The sequence below is a fragment of the Malurus melanocephalus genome, unplaced genomic scaffold (genome assembly GCF_030028575.1).
Source record: "Malurus melanocephalus ecotype Western Australia unplaced genomic scaffold, MMel_1.1 scaffold_42, whole genome shotgun sequence".
Taxonomy (NCBI): domain Eukaryota; kingdom Metazoa; phylum Chordata; class Aves; order Passeriformes; family Maluridae; genus Malurus; species Malurus melanocephalus.
This window is the reverse complement of record NW_026623274.1, coordinates 2,366,115-2,384,625: the sequence shown is the minus strand read 5'-3', so window position 1 is coordinate 2,384,625 and position 18,511 is coordinate 2,366,115. Positions and strand designations below refer to the sequence as shown.

The window sequence follows — 18,511 nt, the reverse complement described above, 5'->3', positions numbered from 1 at the left end:
TAGCTAATCGTACACTGGGGATCCCACACAGTTTGGCCATTTACTCCCGCAAATGAGTTCAAAGAGCAAAGGATACAGAGGACTAATCTCAGCTCTTTATCACAGGATCCTATGAGATTAAAAATGCCATAATCTGAGCCAGCAGTCATTTAATAGGACAGTTGAAATACTGCCTGCAAACTTAGGTCTGCTCAGCCTGCAACTGAAGTGGCAAAGCTTTGATACACATTAACACTTCAAGAAGACATCATCATGGATGCCCAAATGTCTAGTTTTTTCCCTAAGCCAGAGTAACAACAAAACTTAAGTTTTCATTGGAGAGTCAAATATTCTAATTCTTTTAGAGCATCTTAGAAGACAACAATCAGGTTACTTTTCCAGTTGACCAGCAAATGTCTTACCTGTAGGAAGGCATTTTTTATTGTTTTTCAAGGATGAAAATACATATTGTCTTAGGTCTTCCATGTAGGGTAGTTGCACATAGATGAGACACTGTGCAAGAGGAAAGAGAAAAACAACTGACCTGAAGGAAAAAAAAATCCGTATCCCAAGAGTGCCATTTCAGGACAATATAAACATAAGAAAAATCTGAAGATCTAATGCCTCTATGCGTCAAAACATTTAAATATTTACAGAGCCACACAATTTTAATCAGAATAAAATACAGCATTGTATTTTATAATATAGTGATGGCTACATGCATTTTTCTGCTGGTAGGATAAAGACCTCCCTGACCATCTGATCCCTTTTCGTGTGCAGAGTTCCAATTATCCATGCTTTAAACATCCCATATATTGGTAAAACTTTGGGAAGTTTWAWCACATATCACTGTATTTCAAAGTCAAAAGTTGGGTTTGGTYTTTTTAACATTTCTCTGCCTCATTTTTTCTTTATTCAAATACCTCCTCCAGTTCATACCACCCTAAATAATTCCTTTCCATGCTTTATGTTTATACCCTTCAGAAGTCTGAAGATTGTTGTGTCCGCCCCCACCTCCGTCACTGCTCAGCCATGCTGTACATATTTAGCTCTTTCAATAGTCTCTCGTAAGAAAGATCAGGGGAAACATATGCTGCAAAAGTTCTGACATACTGTGTTGCTTCTGGGTCTCTCTGCTGAAGGGTAAGAGTGAAAAAATTACCTCATATGCATCCTTAATATATGGAAAAGCTACTCCAATTTGTGGGTTGCATCTTCTATCATAAGCATAGCGCACTATAGCCACCACTTTCAACTCATCCAGTGCACGAACAAGTGCAGAAAAAGCAACTGCTGCATTCTGGAGGGAAAAAAAGAAGTCTACAAAATCATGCAAATTCTTAATCATGAAATATATCTTTCACAGGGAATGCAACAGCATTGATTCAGCCAAGACTAGTTTCCATTTCAGCTGTAACTTTAACACAAGCATTTTTTTCATGTTCATAAATCAAAGACACAGAAAGGTCAAATCTCATCATGATACTGGATCCATACAAAGCTGAGCCAACTTTAGATTCAGCACGTTCCTCCTTTTTCACCACGTGGGAAGAATTCTCAGAAGTTTTGCAAGGGAGAAAGGAAGTCAGACTCTTAAAGGAACTTATCAGAGTACCACAGTGAGCTTTTTACCTCCAGTGCTTTGGAGGTCTGTTCTAAATAACACGGCAACAGGGCACATTGTTGCTGTGCATGAAAATGGACTTAAGCACCAATTTCAGGTTCCTCATGCCCTTGCACAAACATAGTATCTACCAGTTTTTCRTTTTTCATGAAATACTGTATTTATTTGGGGTTTAATATAACTTCTTTTTACCCTACTGGACAATGAAACAAGACAAAACTATTATCACAGAAAGGTGTCGCTACCATTTTTTTTTATTCCGCAGCAAAATACCTTCAGCATCAAAACTTTGGCTCATCTTACCTCATCATCTTTTGCTGCAAAGACCTTCAGAGCCTGGTTGCCCATGTAGTAATGCCTCTGGATCTACAGATTCAAAGAGACAAGAATTAGCCTGACCTAAAGAAAAGGTCACTGATGCAACTGAATCAATTAAATTAYAAAACAAATAACATTGCTCAAGTGAGAAGCCACCCAATTTAATGACAGTCCACAGAGGCTAAAGTCCTGTATATGTCTCATAGCTCCATTTATCACTTAATATGGCTATTCAGTCATATTAGGCAGGATATTCTCAYAGCTTCCTACTCACAAGCAGGAATGAATGACAGTGGTACTTGTATTGTTACCAATCTGAATTATACTTCAGCAATTCAAAAGTCAGTGCAAAAAACTACAGTAGTTAATAAAGGACCTAAATCTAACTGACATTACATCTACGCTATTAATTTTTTCTAGCAAAGATGCATCAAAAAGGAGCTGAAAAAAGTCACATCCTTTATAAGGCTCCTTCAACAGCAACCCAGCGTATATACAGCTGTGCTGGCAAAGAAGCACTTCTACTAACAGAGTTTATTCTGTTCATGAACATGGCTGAATCAAAACCAAACAAACAAAAAATTGTTTTATCAAGGGGCATCACTCAAATAGTTGGAGCTACAGAGGCTGACACACACACATAGCTGGCACAAAGATCACACACTACTATGGACACTGGTTAAAATAATCTCTCTTTGCTAAAGCAAAAACTCTTCAAATTACAGCCTCAAAACAAACTTCACTATATCTTTGATTTTTTAAAAAAATTAATTTCATATTTTTATTTTATCTTCTTKATTTAGCAAATTACCATAAGGCTGTTGAAGTCAGTGACAACCTGCACCAGAGCCTGCACTCATCTGCACCAGAGCAGATCTGTTTATTGTACTAGAGCACAATTCTTCGGCTCTGATTATTCCACCKGCAATCATTCTTTGCTGTTCTGTCTTTAAATGCTCAAGAAATTTTATGTTCAGTACAGTATAAATAACTAGATGCGCGTATCACTATACCTTCTTTTGTTTGGAAAAGAAATTGTCCCTTTGTAATGTTTTCAAGTATTATTTCTCRATTTACATCGCATGGCTTATAAATTAAAAATCAAAGTTTATGCAGCCTCTGATCTTCTTTCCTGAGGGATGTGAACAAGTCAGGAAAATAATATAAGGTGGTTCTATTCCTTATTTAATTATGTATTTGGAGCTGTTCCAGTTTTTCTAGTCAATAATGAATTATCTTTCCACCAAAGTTTTTAAAATAAATGACTTAATATAAAACATACGTTTGAATAGTGTCAGTTCAATTATTCCATACAATAAAATTTAGGAGGCAAAATTTAATATAATGCATGGGTTTGAAAATTCCAGCTGTAGTTAAAACCTTCCTGATATCATTATCTACACACTGCAATTTTAACCCTGCAAGCACACCTGAATAATTTTATTCCACTAAGGATATGTGCAGCTACTACTGGACATGACTACTCACACTCCTGGCCACAGAACAAGAGCACATTTTAAGATATAATTTCTACTTGTTATGAAATCCAAAAACAAGAGAAGTAATTCATAAAAATTAATCAAAAACAATCAATATTTAGTGAAAAATTTTAAAACCAATTTGTTATTTTTTATGCATATTTGTGACTCAAAAAATAYTCCTACCATTAACTGTAGGAATTACAGTTACAGTTATTAATTATATATTTGAAGRTATTACTACACTGCCTGATCAATGATGGGAAAATAAAAATTGATGTGAAATAACAGTTTGCTCACAGGAGCACAATACTCCTCATCTGTTTTCCTCTTAGTTTCTATTCTCAAATAGTCACACTTTAACTCAAAAGAGGAAGCAAACATCCTTCATAAGAAAAATCTGCACACAGTGAAATACATCCTACAGAACTACATGACAACAGTAAGATTCAGCTGGAGGCTAATAATGTATGAAGAGATCCAAGAAACTGTCTCATTGAAATATGGATTCAGACACATTTCACTTATTAGATCCGTTTCTGGTACAGGAGGTAGCACTCCCTAACACCTCTCTGGTCCTGGCCAATTCAGGGCACGTAAGCTCAAGCATGAGAAGTTTCCCTGATCAATCACTTGCAGTGCACAAGCTCCCATGTAACTCAACAACTAAGTACTGAAAGTCCTCAAGGAACAACCAAGTTACAGTTTCCAGCTAGACTGGCTTCTCATTTCAGTAAATCAACCTAACTTCTTGGCTCTTCAGTTTATACGTTGTGGAATACTGCAGCAGTAGTCTAATGACGTCTCTAGCAACATGCATGAGTTTCTATGCCACCTGTAATGTAAGAAGTTTAGTTACATTAATTCGGGAGTAAGCTCCCACAAATGCTTTCTACTTCATTARCATCTTTCCTTCATGGTAAAGGTAATGATTCCTTAGCCTGCATCAAGGGTTCTACTCAGTTCAGGAAGTGAGAGATTTCACAGAGCAGGAGGGCTGGAAGCTGTCAGAACAGAGTGTAGAACTGCTCCACGATTTCATTTCAGGTTTTACTGGTGAAGAGGACTGAGTGCGGGTAACTCCAAGATGAGCAAAGTTTCAGTCACCCTGTGCAATATCCTGGAGAAAACAAGATGGGGAGCACCCTAACATTCACACTGGGCACTCGCATCTCTGTACTCTCWCATGTATCCTGCTTCAAGAACAGTTTTGTTAAGCCTTTGCCTAAGGCTTTGCTAATGCTTAAGTCCTGGATTTCCTGCAGGAAACACCTTGTGCTGGGTAGCTTTTATTAAGGTACTTGCTTAAARTAAGTTTCCTACAACTGTCAGGGACAATGAATAGCTAAGTCAATACCACAAACAGAGATTAGTGCATTACAAAGATCAAGCATCTCATRGAAATACAGAGAGTTTTTGAATGATGCTACCTTTGTCTAAGTTCTAAGATGTCTTCACTACCTTTAGTTTTTGTCATAATAGAAACAAGAAGCCAATCATGGTTAACAAACTAATCCTTATGGAGAATGAATAGAGTCAGTTTTCAGGCTTGCTTTAACATCACCTCAGTGTTGAGAGAGAAGCTTCTATTAAGGAAGAGCCATACTCTTGGCTGGACAAAGCCCAGAAAGGCTGCTGTGTGAGCTGAACAAAAGACAGACATCTTCTGTTGCAGATCTAGCATCACTATCTAAATTTGTGAGATGAAATAAGACCACGATACCTCTCTTTTCACTTTGCAGAGACCTAAGTCCACTGGCTCTGGCTTCACTTGAGGGTCCAATGACCACATTTACAAGCTTTTCTCCTTCACAAGACTATATACAGCTTACACGTACTAGAATCAAGCAAGTAAGTCATCCCTGCATAACTGACTGCAGATGCTGCATTCCCAATTCTGAAACCCAATACAGCACCATGACTTTAGTGAATTCAAACAAAAATCAATTGTCTTGAGTAACCCAGGAAGTTGAATAGGAAGACATTTAGTATCGCACCTGAGAGGATCTAGTGAATCCCAAAACAGAAAAACACTTTCCTTCTGTTTTGTATTTCATATGCTCCTCATCTTCCTTGGAAAAAGGAATTATATCACTCCCATACCGAAAACCTGGAGAACAAGAGAAGAGCATCTGGTAAGCATATGGGCCTACAATTCTAACACCAAAATTAGCTCTCTGAATATTTTAACAATGCATTCGTGCCCCACAGCTACGTTCCACACATGCTCATCAAATTACTTTCCCTGTTAGCAAAAAAAATCACACACCCATAGACACATTTTGTACTTTGCGAACAGCAGTTGCATTCCTTGTACATCATTTTATGTAACATAAGTACCCTCAGAGAGCAGGAAAGAAAATAAGGGAACATCTTGCCCAACAAAGTTACGCTCACAGAATAGATTTAAGCAAATCAGAATAGATTTCAGCAAACAGATTGCAACATTCTCTGCAAACATAATACAAGCAACATCAAACATACCACAAATCATACCACAGGAGATGACACCAGACGAAATTCAGAGAATAAAATGTGCTAACAGTGGAAGCAAGGTACACAATGGAAAACCAAAACACTCTCGTATGCAGAACTGGTCTTTCTATATATTTCTGTGTTTTACTTCCTATGCCATACATTACAGGTGTATCTCCACAAAACAGGAAGCTGTAATTTCTCAGAGGTATCATCTGTTCCAACTGCTTATTCCCCTATCTCAGGCTCCAATATCCTCCCTGTAACATCATCACTTTATTATATTGCCACAGACTCAGGATGATATTCCTCAGGTGTGAAGAAAGCAGAAGGAACAGAGATAAATCCCTGGATGAAAAGCCTACAAGCAGATACATTTTCCCGAAAACTGAAAAGCAAACACACAGGCAGAAAGAATGAAAGAAAYTTCAGTATGGGTGCTGCAAACATAAAATATTGCCTAATTATGACATTTCTCAAAAGACTCACAAAAGTCCAGGAGGCATAATAGCTCTTCAAGCGTAAGAAATATCGCACAACTGACAGGGAAATCTTTTATCTCTTTTGTTCACGTTGAACAATGCTCACCACTTCTTTTCACTAGTATCCTACAACTACTTACTACCTTAAGCAGTCAGAAGATTAGCTGAGAATGGCCACAAATCCTTCAAAATGCATTCACTGTAAGAAGTGGTTTTTTYAACACATAGTTTTGAAGTTATAAAACATAACTAGACCATCTTTAAACCATCATTTCTGCTTAAAGAMGGTCMMATTGTTGTTAGGATTTTATATTATATTGCTATGAAACACCTTTGAATGCTAAAATTGAAACCAATTAAATAAAAAAATACAGTATCTTAATTTTCAATTTATGTTATTCATTTGACAGTACTCTATATACTGTTATCTGAATAGTTCCACTCTTTATGGTTAATATACTTGCCCTACTTTCGTGGGCTTGAAACAGCAAAGAAAAGGAAAAAAAAACTAGTAACAAAATATATCTATACAATCACAAAAAAATGAAAGAGATTTACTTAACTTCTATTAAATAACCCCTATTTCCTGCTGTTTCTGGGGCTTGAAGTCTTCCAAGGAAATTAATCTGCTCAGAAATAAGCTGGAGATCATAAAAGGTATTCTGCATTACCACTACTTCAGATTGATCCTGTTACAGTATAGCAAAGCTAGYATCTTGAACACTAAACCTTCCTTTGATGGCTTCATCTTTCCAGYTGCAGAATAACTAGAGCAGTTGCTCATCTACAAAAAAGCAGTGCTATGAAAGCATTCATGTTGTCAGTACAACTAAAGATCTAAGACCAGAATAGAGGTAGCAGCACTACTCATTACAGAACTGAGGTATGGCCCTCCAAAGAGTATAGTTCAGGAAGCTGCAGTGCCTTCCAAGTTCCATCTGGTATTATTATTATYGTTGTTGTCAGTCCTATTATTATTCCTATTTTCATTATTATYCCTATTATTATTATTCCTACTACAAAGGAAAGGGCAAAGTAAGATTTTTTTTTTAAGTATGTGAAGACAAAGAGTCTCGTGTAACAGTCTCTGTGTTCCATCAGCCTACAGCGCTTCCATTCTAAGAACAAAGGTAGGCTTCAAGGTAAAAAACTAAATGGCACTTAGGTCACGTWAGAATCCAAGCCATTATCTTCCCATTGTCTTCAGGGTGCACAGAAAGGACATACCTTGGATAGTATCATCTTTCTGAATCTCTGTTTCATCATCATCATTCAAGCAGTATACAGTTTCTTTTTGCACATCCTCTTTTTTGAGGGTTTTAGCATCCACAGTCATCCAAAGTTTTTTCACCCTCTCTTCTGTGACCTTGATATCAGAATTCAAAGAAAGGAATGTTTAACATTTCATGGGATCCAGAGTACTTACTAGAACACACAAAAAGTTCTTAGCCTGCTGCATTGTTTTGCCAATAAAGGACWAACAGTGACAAATAATGCATCTCTGGCTGCTACCACAGTGCTTTCAGCACACTGCTTCATCTGTAGGAGACCTAACATGAACTGCAGCATATTGACAGCATACTTATCTTGRGTATTCATTAAACCCGTAGGTTAAGTCATTTGTGCAAGTCTTTTAGTCACAGGACAYCATGTAACTTGCTGTTATGCAATTTACTACCTCCACCTATATAAATAATTTTGACAAAGCAATAAGAAATATGTTAAAGACATAGGAAGACTCAATGTCCATTCAGCTTGTTTGGCAGGTCTTCCATTGGGCCTACTATGCTACGGGATAAAAATATCTCGTTTTACTGCAACTTCCCCAAAAGGCAGAAAGATCCCAGTTGCATTATGGGACTGAGAAGGGAAAGAAGGAATAGGTAATTACAATGAAGGAATGTTTCCCAACTACAGGGAAATAAAACCACTTCCTTTTCTCTCTACTTAAGTGAAATAGATGGTATAGTTAGTACAGGAGAAGAAAAATGTAGAGCTGAGCAGAAAACACTAAAGACAGAATAGATTGTCAGTGGGACTGCTGTATGACCTCAGGCCAGTCATTCAGTTCATGCTGCTTACTCTCCCAAACTTAGTTTATTTTGTGTGTTAACACCTTCAGAAAGGGACTCTTTCTGCCTATTTGCACAGGTTTGGCACAACAGCATAATAAAAAAATTATTAATAACTATAAATAGAAATTTGAAGTTTTTCAAGGCTAATTTACCCATCTTTCAGAATTCAGATATATTTCAACTTCATAGTACCAGACTCAGTCTTGTGTTCAAATACCAATTAAAACCAATATATCAAACCAATTAATCTCCATTTCCCCAGATCCATCAATACTGCCACACTACATAGTTACTTATTAACTATTCTATAACTAGAAATTTGCATATTTTCTGTCTTTAAAWACACTTATTTCTTCCTAGCACTGATTAAAAGAACAATGTAAACCRTAAGGGAAACAGACTGGGTCCAAGCTCTGCCAAACAGTACAAACAAGCAGAAAAAATAGACCTTTCATTCCAAATTGAAATAACAACAGATGTGATTTGAAACAATGGCTGGTAAAACATTTACACCCATCATTTTACATACACATGTCCACAATTCCTCTCATGCCTAGGACTGAAGAAATACCTATCAGCATCTCATATATATTTGGTGTCACATCTCACTGACGCCAAATGTAAACCTTCAATCACAGCATTCTTTTATCAGGGTCATCAATCAACTTGAATACAATTAAATGCCAAAGAATAGATAGCAATTACTCCTATTTMTGTAAATTGTGAATTTTACTCATTTAACATGTGTACAATATGGTGAAGTTAAAGTTGCTGTGGGAWCCACAGTTTTAGATGTACTGGGTTCTAAGCAAATAAAAATCTCTATCTTAATTATTAGGATGTTGGTTTAYCTTTTAATTTCTTAGCTTTAAGGAGAAAAACCATACAGCAGCACCTATCTTGCTGCCACATTACACTAAAACATATGATTTTATGCACTTACTGATTTGTAGGCCACAATCCTTATGGACAAATCAGGACCAATAGTGAGCTGGCAGGGCCAAGGTATAGGTTTTCTTTCTATTTTCTTAAACATTGAAAGACGTTCCAGGCTCTCTCTAAATGAAAGAATCAGGAAACAGAAATGAACTCTGGTGAACTGTAATAAAGTATTATAGACAATACACTCTACTTAAGAAAATGCAGGAGCTTAGATTTCATAAAGCATTAGAAAACAAACTGTATCAATAATCTCATCATTAACTATTGTCAGAAAACAGAATGAAAAAAATGAGGTGGCACAGTAGATTTATCTCCATCTTGAGCCTTTATGATGGTGTGACATTAAGGCTTAAAGGCACTCTGTTAAGTCTTGTGACGAAACTACACAATTGTTTCTTAAGCATTTTACATTTATCTGTGCTCACCCAGTTAGGGCACGTAGCAAGCTGAACAACACAAATTAGAAAAGGCTCTCTAAGTAGTAAAATGTTTGCTACAGTAAAGCTGAAGAAATAAAGAATCCAGTTTCAATTAACAGGATTTTGTTTATGAAGAAATTAACTTTTGATACCTTTTTTATACAGTACTAATGAACTCATTATTTTAAGGGCATTATGTCAGAGTGAAAGAATTTATTTCAACTATTTCTAGCCTAAACAGCAGATATACAAGTTCAAAAAAAAACCACAAAAAAAGGAACTGTAATGAGTTTATACTAAAGAGTGTTAACTTAATTGCTCAGCATTAAGCAGTGGAGTCCAAAAATTAAAAAAATCACAGTAATTTATAATATATAGTTGTGAATTCGAATAGGCTTGYCCCCCAAACAGCTTTCAGCTAATAGAAACTCTTTTGGCTATTTGGCTGTAAAATTTCAACACAGAACAAGTTCTCCATTTTTTTTTTCTTTCACTGCATGATAAAGCAAAGATAAAACGATGCTGAACTCATCTTTTCCACATTATGATAAAACCTGGAATCTACTTCTCTCTTGATTAAAGCACTTGTCTGGTGCTTTTTTTTTCAGAMTTTCTGGTCTGAAATCAAGATCAACTCCTGAAAACATCAGCAGAGAATTCAACTTAGTGTTCTACTTTTCATATTTCTTTGTATAAGCAGGGTTGTTTTTTTAAAATCTAAAAGCACAATGAAAGGGGAAAATGCACTGGGATTTTTATATGAGATAAAAACTGGATTTCCTTTTTAATTTTTTTTCCTTAGGGAAAGAAAGGAAGGAATTTTTTTCCTAGCAATAATGACATCAATAGAGGATTTTTAAAAAGAATTTGCTACTACATCCTTGAAAATACTGCAACACATACATTCAAGGATGAGTATGAAAATCCAATGAATAAGTGCCAACTGTCTCACAATGTAATTTAAGCTCAATTTATCATCTCTATCTTTTAATATCTTGTATTTACAAAAGAAAAATGCAGCCTGTTCTCAAAGATGGCTCAGTCAATAAAATCATTGCAAATGTACATTTCAACTTGTATTTTAAGAACACATTATCTCTCTTCTGCTTTGCAACCCCTTCCCCCAAAACCCAGAGGTAGAAGTACCTCCCGTCTAATAATCTGAGCATCATAACTTTAAAAAACACGACGAAATCTACTCACTTTCCTGGCATGCCTAATTTGTTTTTACAAGAGTTGAAATATTTTTACCAGTAAGAATAATTAATCTAAGAAAACGGAGACTGTATCTGAGTTGGCCAATTATCATGACAGATTCGCAAAGCTGACTTCTTAAATCTTGATAAGCAACTTAACTGCATCCAAAACCTCACATATTCTTAAACAACTTTTCCAACTAAAGCTTTAGTCTGCTAGCCAAATGCCTATTTATCCAGAGATTTTGGATTTCCCCTGAAAGTATGGCACAAAGACAGCTTGTAGAGTAGCAAGAGTCTGTGATAAAAAAAGTGTGAAGAGGCCATGCCACATGGCAGGTTCATGCATATGGATTATCCTAAAGGATAAATGGGCCAGGAAAGATACTGCTTTTCTGTGCAGTCTTTTGATGCAGTGACAAAGCCTGCTTTTTTCCAGAGACTCAGACTGCTCTGTTGACTAGTACAGAACACAGACACACTGACACGTGTCTCTTCACTAATGCACCGTAATGCTCAAGGAGCAGCTTCACCAGCTGCAGAGGTGCAAAGCTGACCAGCTGAGCTGGGCAAGGGAAGGAAATTCCTCAAACAAATTGATGAATTACAGAATACCAACCTACAGGGACCACCCTCATCTAATTACAGAATACCAACCTACAGGGACCACCCTCATCTAAAAATTACATTTGATAACCACATTACAGCTATGGTCTACTAAGTTTCCTGAAAACCACATTGTCTAAAAGATCACACTTCATAATTGTAGAACAGAACAACTGAGACAGTAACATCAAACTTTCATAAGGCACACAGATGCATTTTGCCTGTTTCCCAACTGAGACACCACCTATGTGGAAAAGTCTTGGATACATCATTAGCTACAGTTTTTCAGAGATTCACATAAACTTTTATTCTTTCATTGAGGAAATAAGAAATGAAAAATCACCTTCCAATTCTTGCATTAGGAATGCTCCTGAAAAAGTATATTGTTTGTCACAGTGGCAGAGTAGACTGTGATTAAAGAGGAGGATTCAACAAACATCATTTACTCTAAACATTTGTGGGAGTTTTTCAAACCCGTGAGCTAAAAGAAGTCTGTGATCAAGGAACAAAGGCTACCATTAAATGCAAATGTTCAAGCAGCACTATGTCACAATTTCCATCTCCTCCCAAAACATATTTTTGACATGACACTTAGAGAAATGTTCCCTCCAAAATCCTCCAACACTAAAGATGGAAGAAAACTTATKTTTTCTTTAAATACAGATATAGAAGATTCATTTTCCCTTGAAATCTGTAAGCTCTTCTACTCATTCTAAAGCCACTGAAAAAGCTGTATGAAAGGGACTGAATTTACTGTAAGTTAAAAAATTCACTGACTTCAAAGAAAATGTGACATGACTGGTTACTTAACTTCAYCTTTTGGAGAAAAAATCAGATAGTAAATATAGTACAATAAACAGGATTCATCAGATTTACCTGAAGGTATAAATTTCTTCCAGCCCTCCTTCTTCATCCAAAGCATACATGACTTTCCTCACCACATCAATACCTCGCTTCTGTTGTTCAGTCAAACCCTTGCTTGGAGAAGAGTTTCTGTGCATATGAGCATGTACACTGGCACTTRTATCTCTACTTCCATCATCAACACCCACTGGAAATGGCAAACTAAAAACACAAGCAGAAGCAGTTAGTTTGACTTTCTTCCTTATTAAAATAACCAATCAAAACAAAAAATTGTTCTCAGGATCAACGATTTCTATCTAGCTGCAGTCAGCTTTCAGTTAGAAAGRGCCACAAGGCTTGCAAAACAAATTAAGCTGCATTTCAAGTCTACTTGGCATTGGTAATGTCTTGACCAGAGTGATGCACCAGTTCTGGGTATCATGCATCAATAAAGACATCCACGTACAGGAATAGATTAGTCAGCAAAGTCAATGCTGATTAGAAAGCAAGATCCATTAAAAAAGATTGAACAAAATAAAGCCCATACAGAAGGGAATTAAATGACAAGACAGCCTTAAATACAAAAAGCTGTTGCAGAGAGCAAGGAAACAATCAGTTCTTTGTATTCTGCCTGCACTCCAATCACATCATGGAGTCAGGTCAGATAGTCAAAAAGCTGATAAAGGCATCTCAAACCATAATCTCTAAAACCAACTGCCCGAGGAGAAAGAAGAGTCTCCATCACTGCAAATCTTTATTGGAAGATTAGACAAACATTGCTCAACAATGACTGACATACACCTGACCCAGTCTGAAGCAGAGGATTTCTCCAGATGATTATTAAAGGCCATTCCAGGCCTGTGACTCTGTATCAGCTCCAAATGCCAGCAAGCAGGACATTCTCTGCAGTGGGGCTTTTAGGTATTTCTGGAACAAATGTTATTCTTTGAGATTTTAATAGCTTACAACACTAGGTGAATTTTGACTGAAGATGACACATTTTTCTGCACTTCATGAATCAGATCGAAAAATTTAGCCAGGGGTTATAGAKGAAATGATTTTGCTGCTCTTCAAAATATAGGAGAGAGTTAACTAAGTATAATAAACACAGTAGAGAAAGTGTAAGATCCTCTTACCCAGTGCCACTCAAAACACCTGCAGATCTTTTATCTGATCCAATTTTGAATGAACCACATGATACCTTTTACCACATTTCAACAAAGTGAAATAACTTTAGCATTGTATTATGTTTTTTAAAAAGCAGCCTACAGATCTCTACCACACTTTCACCTCATTAGTCCTCAATAAATTTATCCATGAAGCAACACATAATAAGCAGAGTTAACATTATGCACGACAATGTCACATACAGCAAAATTAAAGATCAAGATTCAGCTAAGTGTTTGGTACCTTTTTAGAAAGCAGATTCCACTGACAAAATAAAATTTGTATTTTAAAGCTGATATGACAACAACAAAATGCTTCAAACCTCTGATAGACAAGTTAGGCTACTTTCACTATACAATGCCCAGAAATTGCTGTGATGAGAAGCACGTAACACCCAACACTACACAGTGCTCAGTGTATGCTTGGCACCTGGAAACAGGGAGGAAAACCAACTATCTGCTGTAAGTTACAACCTAGTCTATAAACAGGGCACAAGAGACAAAAGTATGGATTGTAACAAAAGGACAAGGTTTACCAAGAAAATATTTTTAAACAAGCATTTTACATTTGTACATGCAAAATTCAAATAATGCTTTGCTCATGTGGCTGGGAGACAGGGTGCAAACMTGCAGCCAATGCTGTAACAGCAACATTTCTTTTGTGCTTGGTAGACAAGGAAGCAGCAGATACTAAATACCAGAGCTCCAAAAGATGTACTCTGACTGGCAGAGATAGTCAGATTCATGGCRCTGCACCTCCACTGCCAACAACAGCTCAAATAAGCCAGGAGGGRCATGTCACATTGGAAGCATAACTGCTTTTGCTGTGTAGACAGAACCTGACATTTTTGCATTCAGCCTTCCCTATGCCAAAGCAAAGCGAAGATTTTTCTGTGGAGGATCAGTTCATGATTTTCAGTCACGTTTTCCTACCTAACCCCTCTGTTATCTTACAGATGGGTTGGCAAATGGCTTAAATGAATTTATTATTAAGMTCACAACATTGTTCCTTATAGAATGCTGTATCTAGATAAAAGAAAATGGTCAGATGTAAAACTAGAGCTTTAACTTTCTCCTGTGAAAGTATTTCTTGTAATCAGCAACGTACAAAGTTTTGCTTTTCAAAAAACTCCTCTAGAAGGCTCACAGCTTCCAGTCGCCATCCCACGCAACAGCTAATACAGACATTACCACCAGCATTGATTCTTCAGATCAATGCCTGTATCTACAGCATGACAATCAAGGGATTCCTTTTCTAACACTTAAGACATTGTTTCCATTTTCCAAGCCCATCAYTGTGAATACAACTCTTCTCTTCAGACCTGCTCTTCTATTGACACCAGAATCAAGCTATTAATACCTGCAACACTACTTCATTATTTCCTCCCAGTAACCTCCTTATCTAAAAGGATCTAGGCTGTTGCTGTGACAAACCCACTGTTACTGAGGCTATTTTTGGCTTACTGTTCCCTAATTCCCTGCTTATATTGTTCTTTCATCTCCCGTTTCAGATTTTGGCTCTAAGCTTAAGTGCAGAAGAAGCCATCACTTTAACATTTTTTTGCACATCACTTAATCAAGGGGACTTGGTTCATAACTGGAATTTGTGGTATGCATAACTGATAGAAGTACTWAAAATAATCGTATTACTTACTGGCACATCTCTAAAGAAACCATAGACCAACAGAGCACCAGCTATTTCAAGGTAATTATTAAGAAAGAATAATTTCTCATTAAAAAATGGCATAGTGTATAACAGCCATTTTCATACTTACAAAAACTGAAGTGAAATTCCTGTTTTCTTCAACTTAGCAATGATAATTTCCAGCTGATCATCACTGAAAGGACTACTAAGGTCTGTAAACAGTTCAATGTGTCTCTTCTCATATTTCTTTCCTCTTAAAAGCGAAAAAAACATTCATATATATTGAAAACGTTTTAAGGCCATTTTTAATTAATTCCTTACAAAACAATAACAAAAGTCATATATTTGTATTTACTTTTATCAAAGAAATACACCTGTAAAATGAAAGAAAACAAATAAACCTACCTGGTAGAAGTAGAATCATAGGTTATACTATTTATTCTAAGTGTTTAWATGAATACCCCTACTCCCTCTTACCCTAAAATTGAGGACTGAAGCCCTCTGACTTTATAAATCACTACATCTACATGAATGGAATTCTGACAATTTTCACCAATGTGGATAAAATGCTAATAAAATATGTTAGGCTGTTTATGGATTACACTGGTTATTTCCTTTGCAGCTCTAAGTCTGTTCTTGTGAAAATGTATTTTAAATTACTGTTGCTGGTGGGGGTTCTATTTCAGTAATTTAATTCAGTAGATTCATTGAATAAGATGGACTTTCAAGACTACTTAATATGCTAAGAAACAGTAACAATACAGATCGGGAAAGCTGGCCAATCACAGAACAAAATTCAGTTGAATTGGTACAGTTTTGATCTGGATAATCAAGCATAACAGTGACTTCCTTGAATTTTTACCCTACAGTATTTTCTCAAAYGAAGGCAAACTCCATATCAAAGGGGTTGGTGTATACAGGCAACAACAAAAYCAGTTGCTCCATAGCTATTCAATGCCATAAATACAGTAATTTTTATTCAAAACTCAGTCTTAACCACTGAGACAGATTTGCACACTGATTAGACCTCATTCATAAAAATACAAATTTCATCACCGTGTCTAGTCTTCTGAACTCACAATTAGATCATACAACCTTTTTAGAAACATGTTCAAGCTTTGGTTTGAGAGGAAGTGCCATTACCTTTCCCTGCATCATKAGTTCACTGAGCGTTAGAAACTCCTTGCCAGCCTAAGGACATYCACTGTCAACATTGTAACACGGATGTCAGTAATTTTTTTCAGCTTAAACAGTGTTTTCTTCCTACTGCACCTCTATTTCCCACAGTCTGCATATTTACGAACAGCAAACTCATTGCCAACAGTCTTTAAATCTCTAGGCTGAACAAATTCACCTYTTTAGTTTTGTTTTCTTTTCTTCTTTCTAAAATATATCATCACATTTAAATTTAGTAGCCCTTTTCTGAGCGTTTTTACATCCAGATTAACACTTTTTGAAAACAGATCACAAGGAATGTGACAAAGTAAAGCCTTTGTGCCTTCTATAATGGCTTTAATACCCTCATGGCTCTCCTACAAAGTTGCCAGTTGCCTCRGAAAGCTCTCCCGTTGTCTGGACAAGTCAGATGTCTCATGAGGATTCTTCAGAGACAAACTTGTGTAGTGTGCTGTTTATCTTTTGATATTTATTTACTTATCTTTTTGTTTGTTTTTTTTAAGAAAGCACTTTCCATGTTTAAACATACTGGAAATAGAAGACTGACAAGAAATAATATCCCTTCAAAGTCTGAATTCTGTAAAAGTCTTAGGGTTACATACTCACATTGTTTCCCTTTGAAGCAAGTCCATACACACAATAATTGCATCCAAAACTAAGCAAAATTAAGAAAAATCTCAGAAYATGATTCATGAAACAATCTTAAGATTTCACTCCCTCTCAAAGACTGAAAAACACACATTTTAGTTAGGAAACACTCTTTTGAAATAAACATTTTCAAGTAACTACTGTGCAAGAGGCTCCTATATCACTTGTCKGTACTGTGATCTTGTCTCTGCCCCACTTACCCACCAGAACACTAAAAAGACCACTTCAGATCCCAGTCTCTTAATGCCAATGAGAGGCTCAAGTCCAGTGAAGGGACAATCTAACCTTTCAAATGTTTCTTTGAATTCATCAATAAAATTTACTTGTACTTGCAATACATGGCATCATTTTCTCATGCAAGTTTTTCTTCTAAACACCTGCATCTGACAACCTCTTTGTTTCCTCCTCATCACAATGCCCACTGGGAATGTGTGATTCAGGTGACTGGCTGCACATGTCTCTGAAACAGCTCTGACTGCCTRGACAGAGCTCACAGCAATCATTTTATGGCCCGAGAGAGACAACACAGGAAACTGAACTGTAGGTAAGTGAAACACATGAAGAAATACTACAGAGATCACTTTCTCTTAAAACTCTTTAACCTTATACACAACTAAGAGCAGAATATATTCAAACAAGGATGTCAGTCTGACAAGGAAGTGATACTTGGCAATGTCAGAAATACTTTGTATGTAAATCAAKCTGATAAACCTCTATTCTGCTTTGTCTGGGGTAGAGCTAGTTGTCTTCACAGTAGCTGGCATGGGGCTGTGTCTTGGATTTGTGATGGTAGCAGGGATGATAACTAGGGATGACATAGCTGTTGGTGAACAGTGCTTGCATAGARTCAAGGCCTTTTCTGGTTCCTGTACCACCCTGTCASTAAGGAGGGTGGAGCACAGGAAGCTGGGAGSAGACACAGCAGGGACAGCTGACCCCAACTGACCAAAAGGATATCCCACACCACCTAGCACCACACTCAACACGTAAAGCTGGGAGAAAGAAGGAGGAAGGGGGATATTCAGAGTTCTGGTATTTGTCTCCCCAGGTAACTGTTAAGGCTGATGGAGCCCTGCTTTCCTGGAGATGAACAAACACCTGCCTGCCTATGGGAAGCAGTGAATTAATTCCTTGTTTTGGCTTGCTTGTGTGCATGGCTTTTAACTTCCCTATTAACCTGTCTTTATCTCAACCCACAAGTTTTCTTTCTTTTACCCTTTCAGTTGTCTACCCATCCCACTGGTGGGCGAATGAGCAAGTGGCAGTATGGGGCTGAGTAACCAGCTGGGTTTAAACCATGACAGTCTGGTTTTTGGTATTTCTGCTGACTTATTTCCTAAACAGTACTTTTATTTTATTAAAAAGCCTAAAGCAAGTTCTGTGCTTTTTTTAAAAACACATGCCTTATTTGAGACCTAAAATTACATTATTATTTTTGT

General features: G+C 36.8%; 1 protein-coding gene across 1 annotated transcript in view; it reads right to left on the bottom strand.

Annotated features, from left to right (window-relative positions):
• Nucleotides 1–18,511, bottom strand: part of XRCC5 (X-ray repair cross complementing 5) — a 49,576-nt gene that overhangs the window by 28,268 nt on the left and 2,797 nt on the right. The window contains exons 4-12 of the mRNA XM_057364786.1: nt 17,031–17,079; nt 15,379–15,501; nt 12,471–12,659; nt 9,375–9,489; nt 7,584–7,722; nt 5,397–5,509; nt 1,907–1,969; nt 1,142–1,279; nt 402–492 (exon numbers count right to left, since the gene is read on the bottom strand). Of these exons, the coding sequence (XP_057220769.1) occupies nt 402–492; nt 1,142–1,279; nt 1,907–1,969; nt 5,397–5,509; nt 7,584–7,722; nt 9,375–9,489; nt 12,471–12,659; nt 15,379–15,501; nt 17,031–17,079 (1,020 nt within the window). The remainder of the gene's footprint in view (nt 1–401; nt 493–1,141; nt 1,280–1,906; nt 1,970–5,396; nt 5,510–7,583; nt 7,723–9,374; nt 9,490–12,470; nt 12,660–15,378; nt 15,502–17,030; nt 17,080–18,511) is intronic.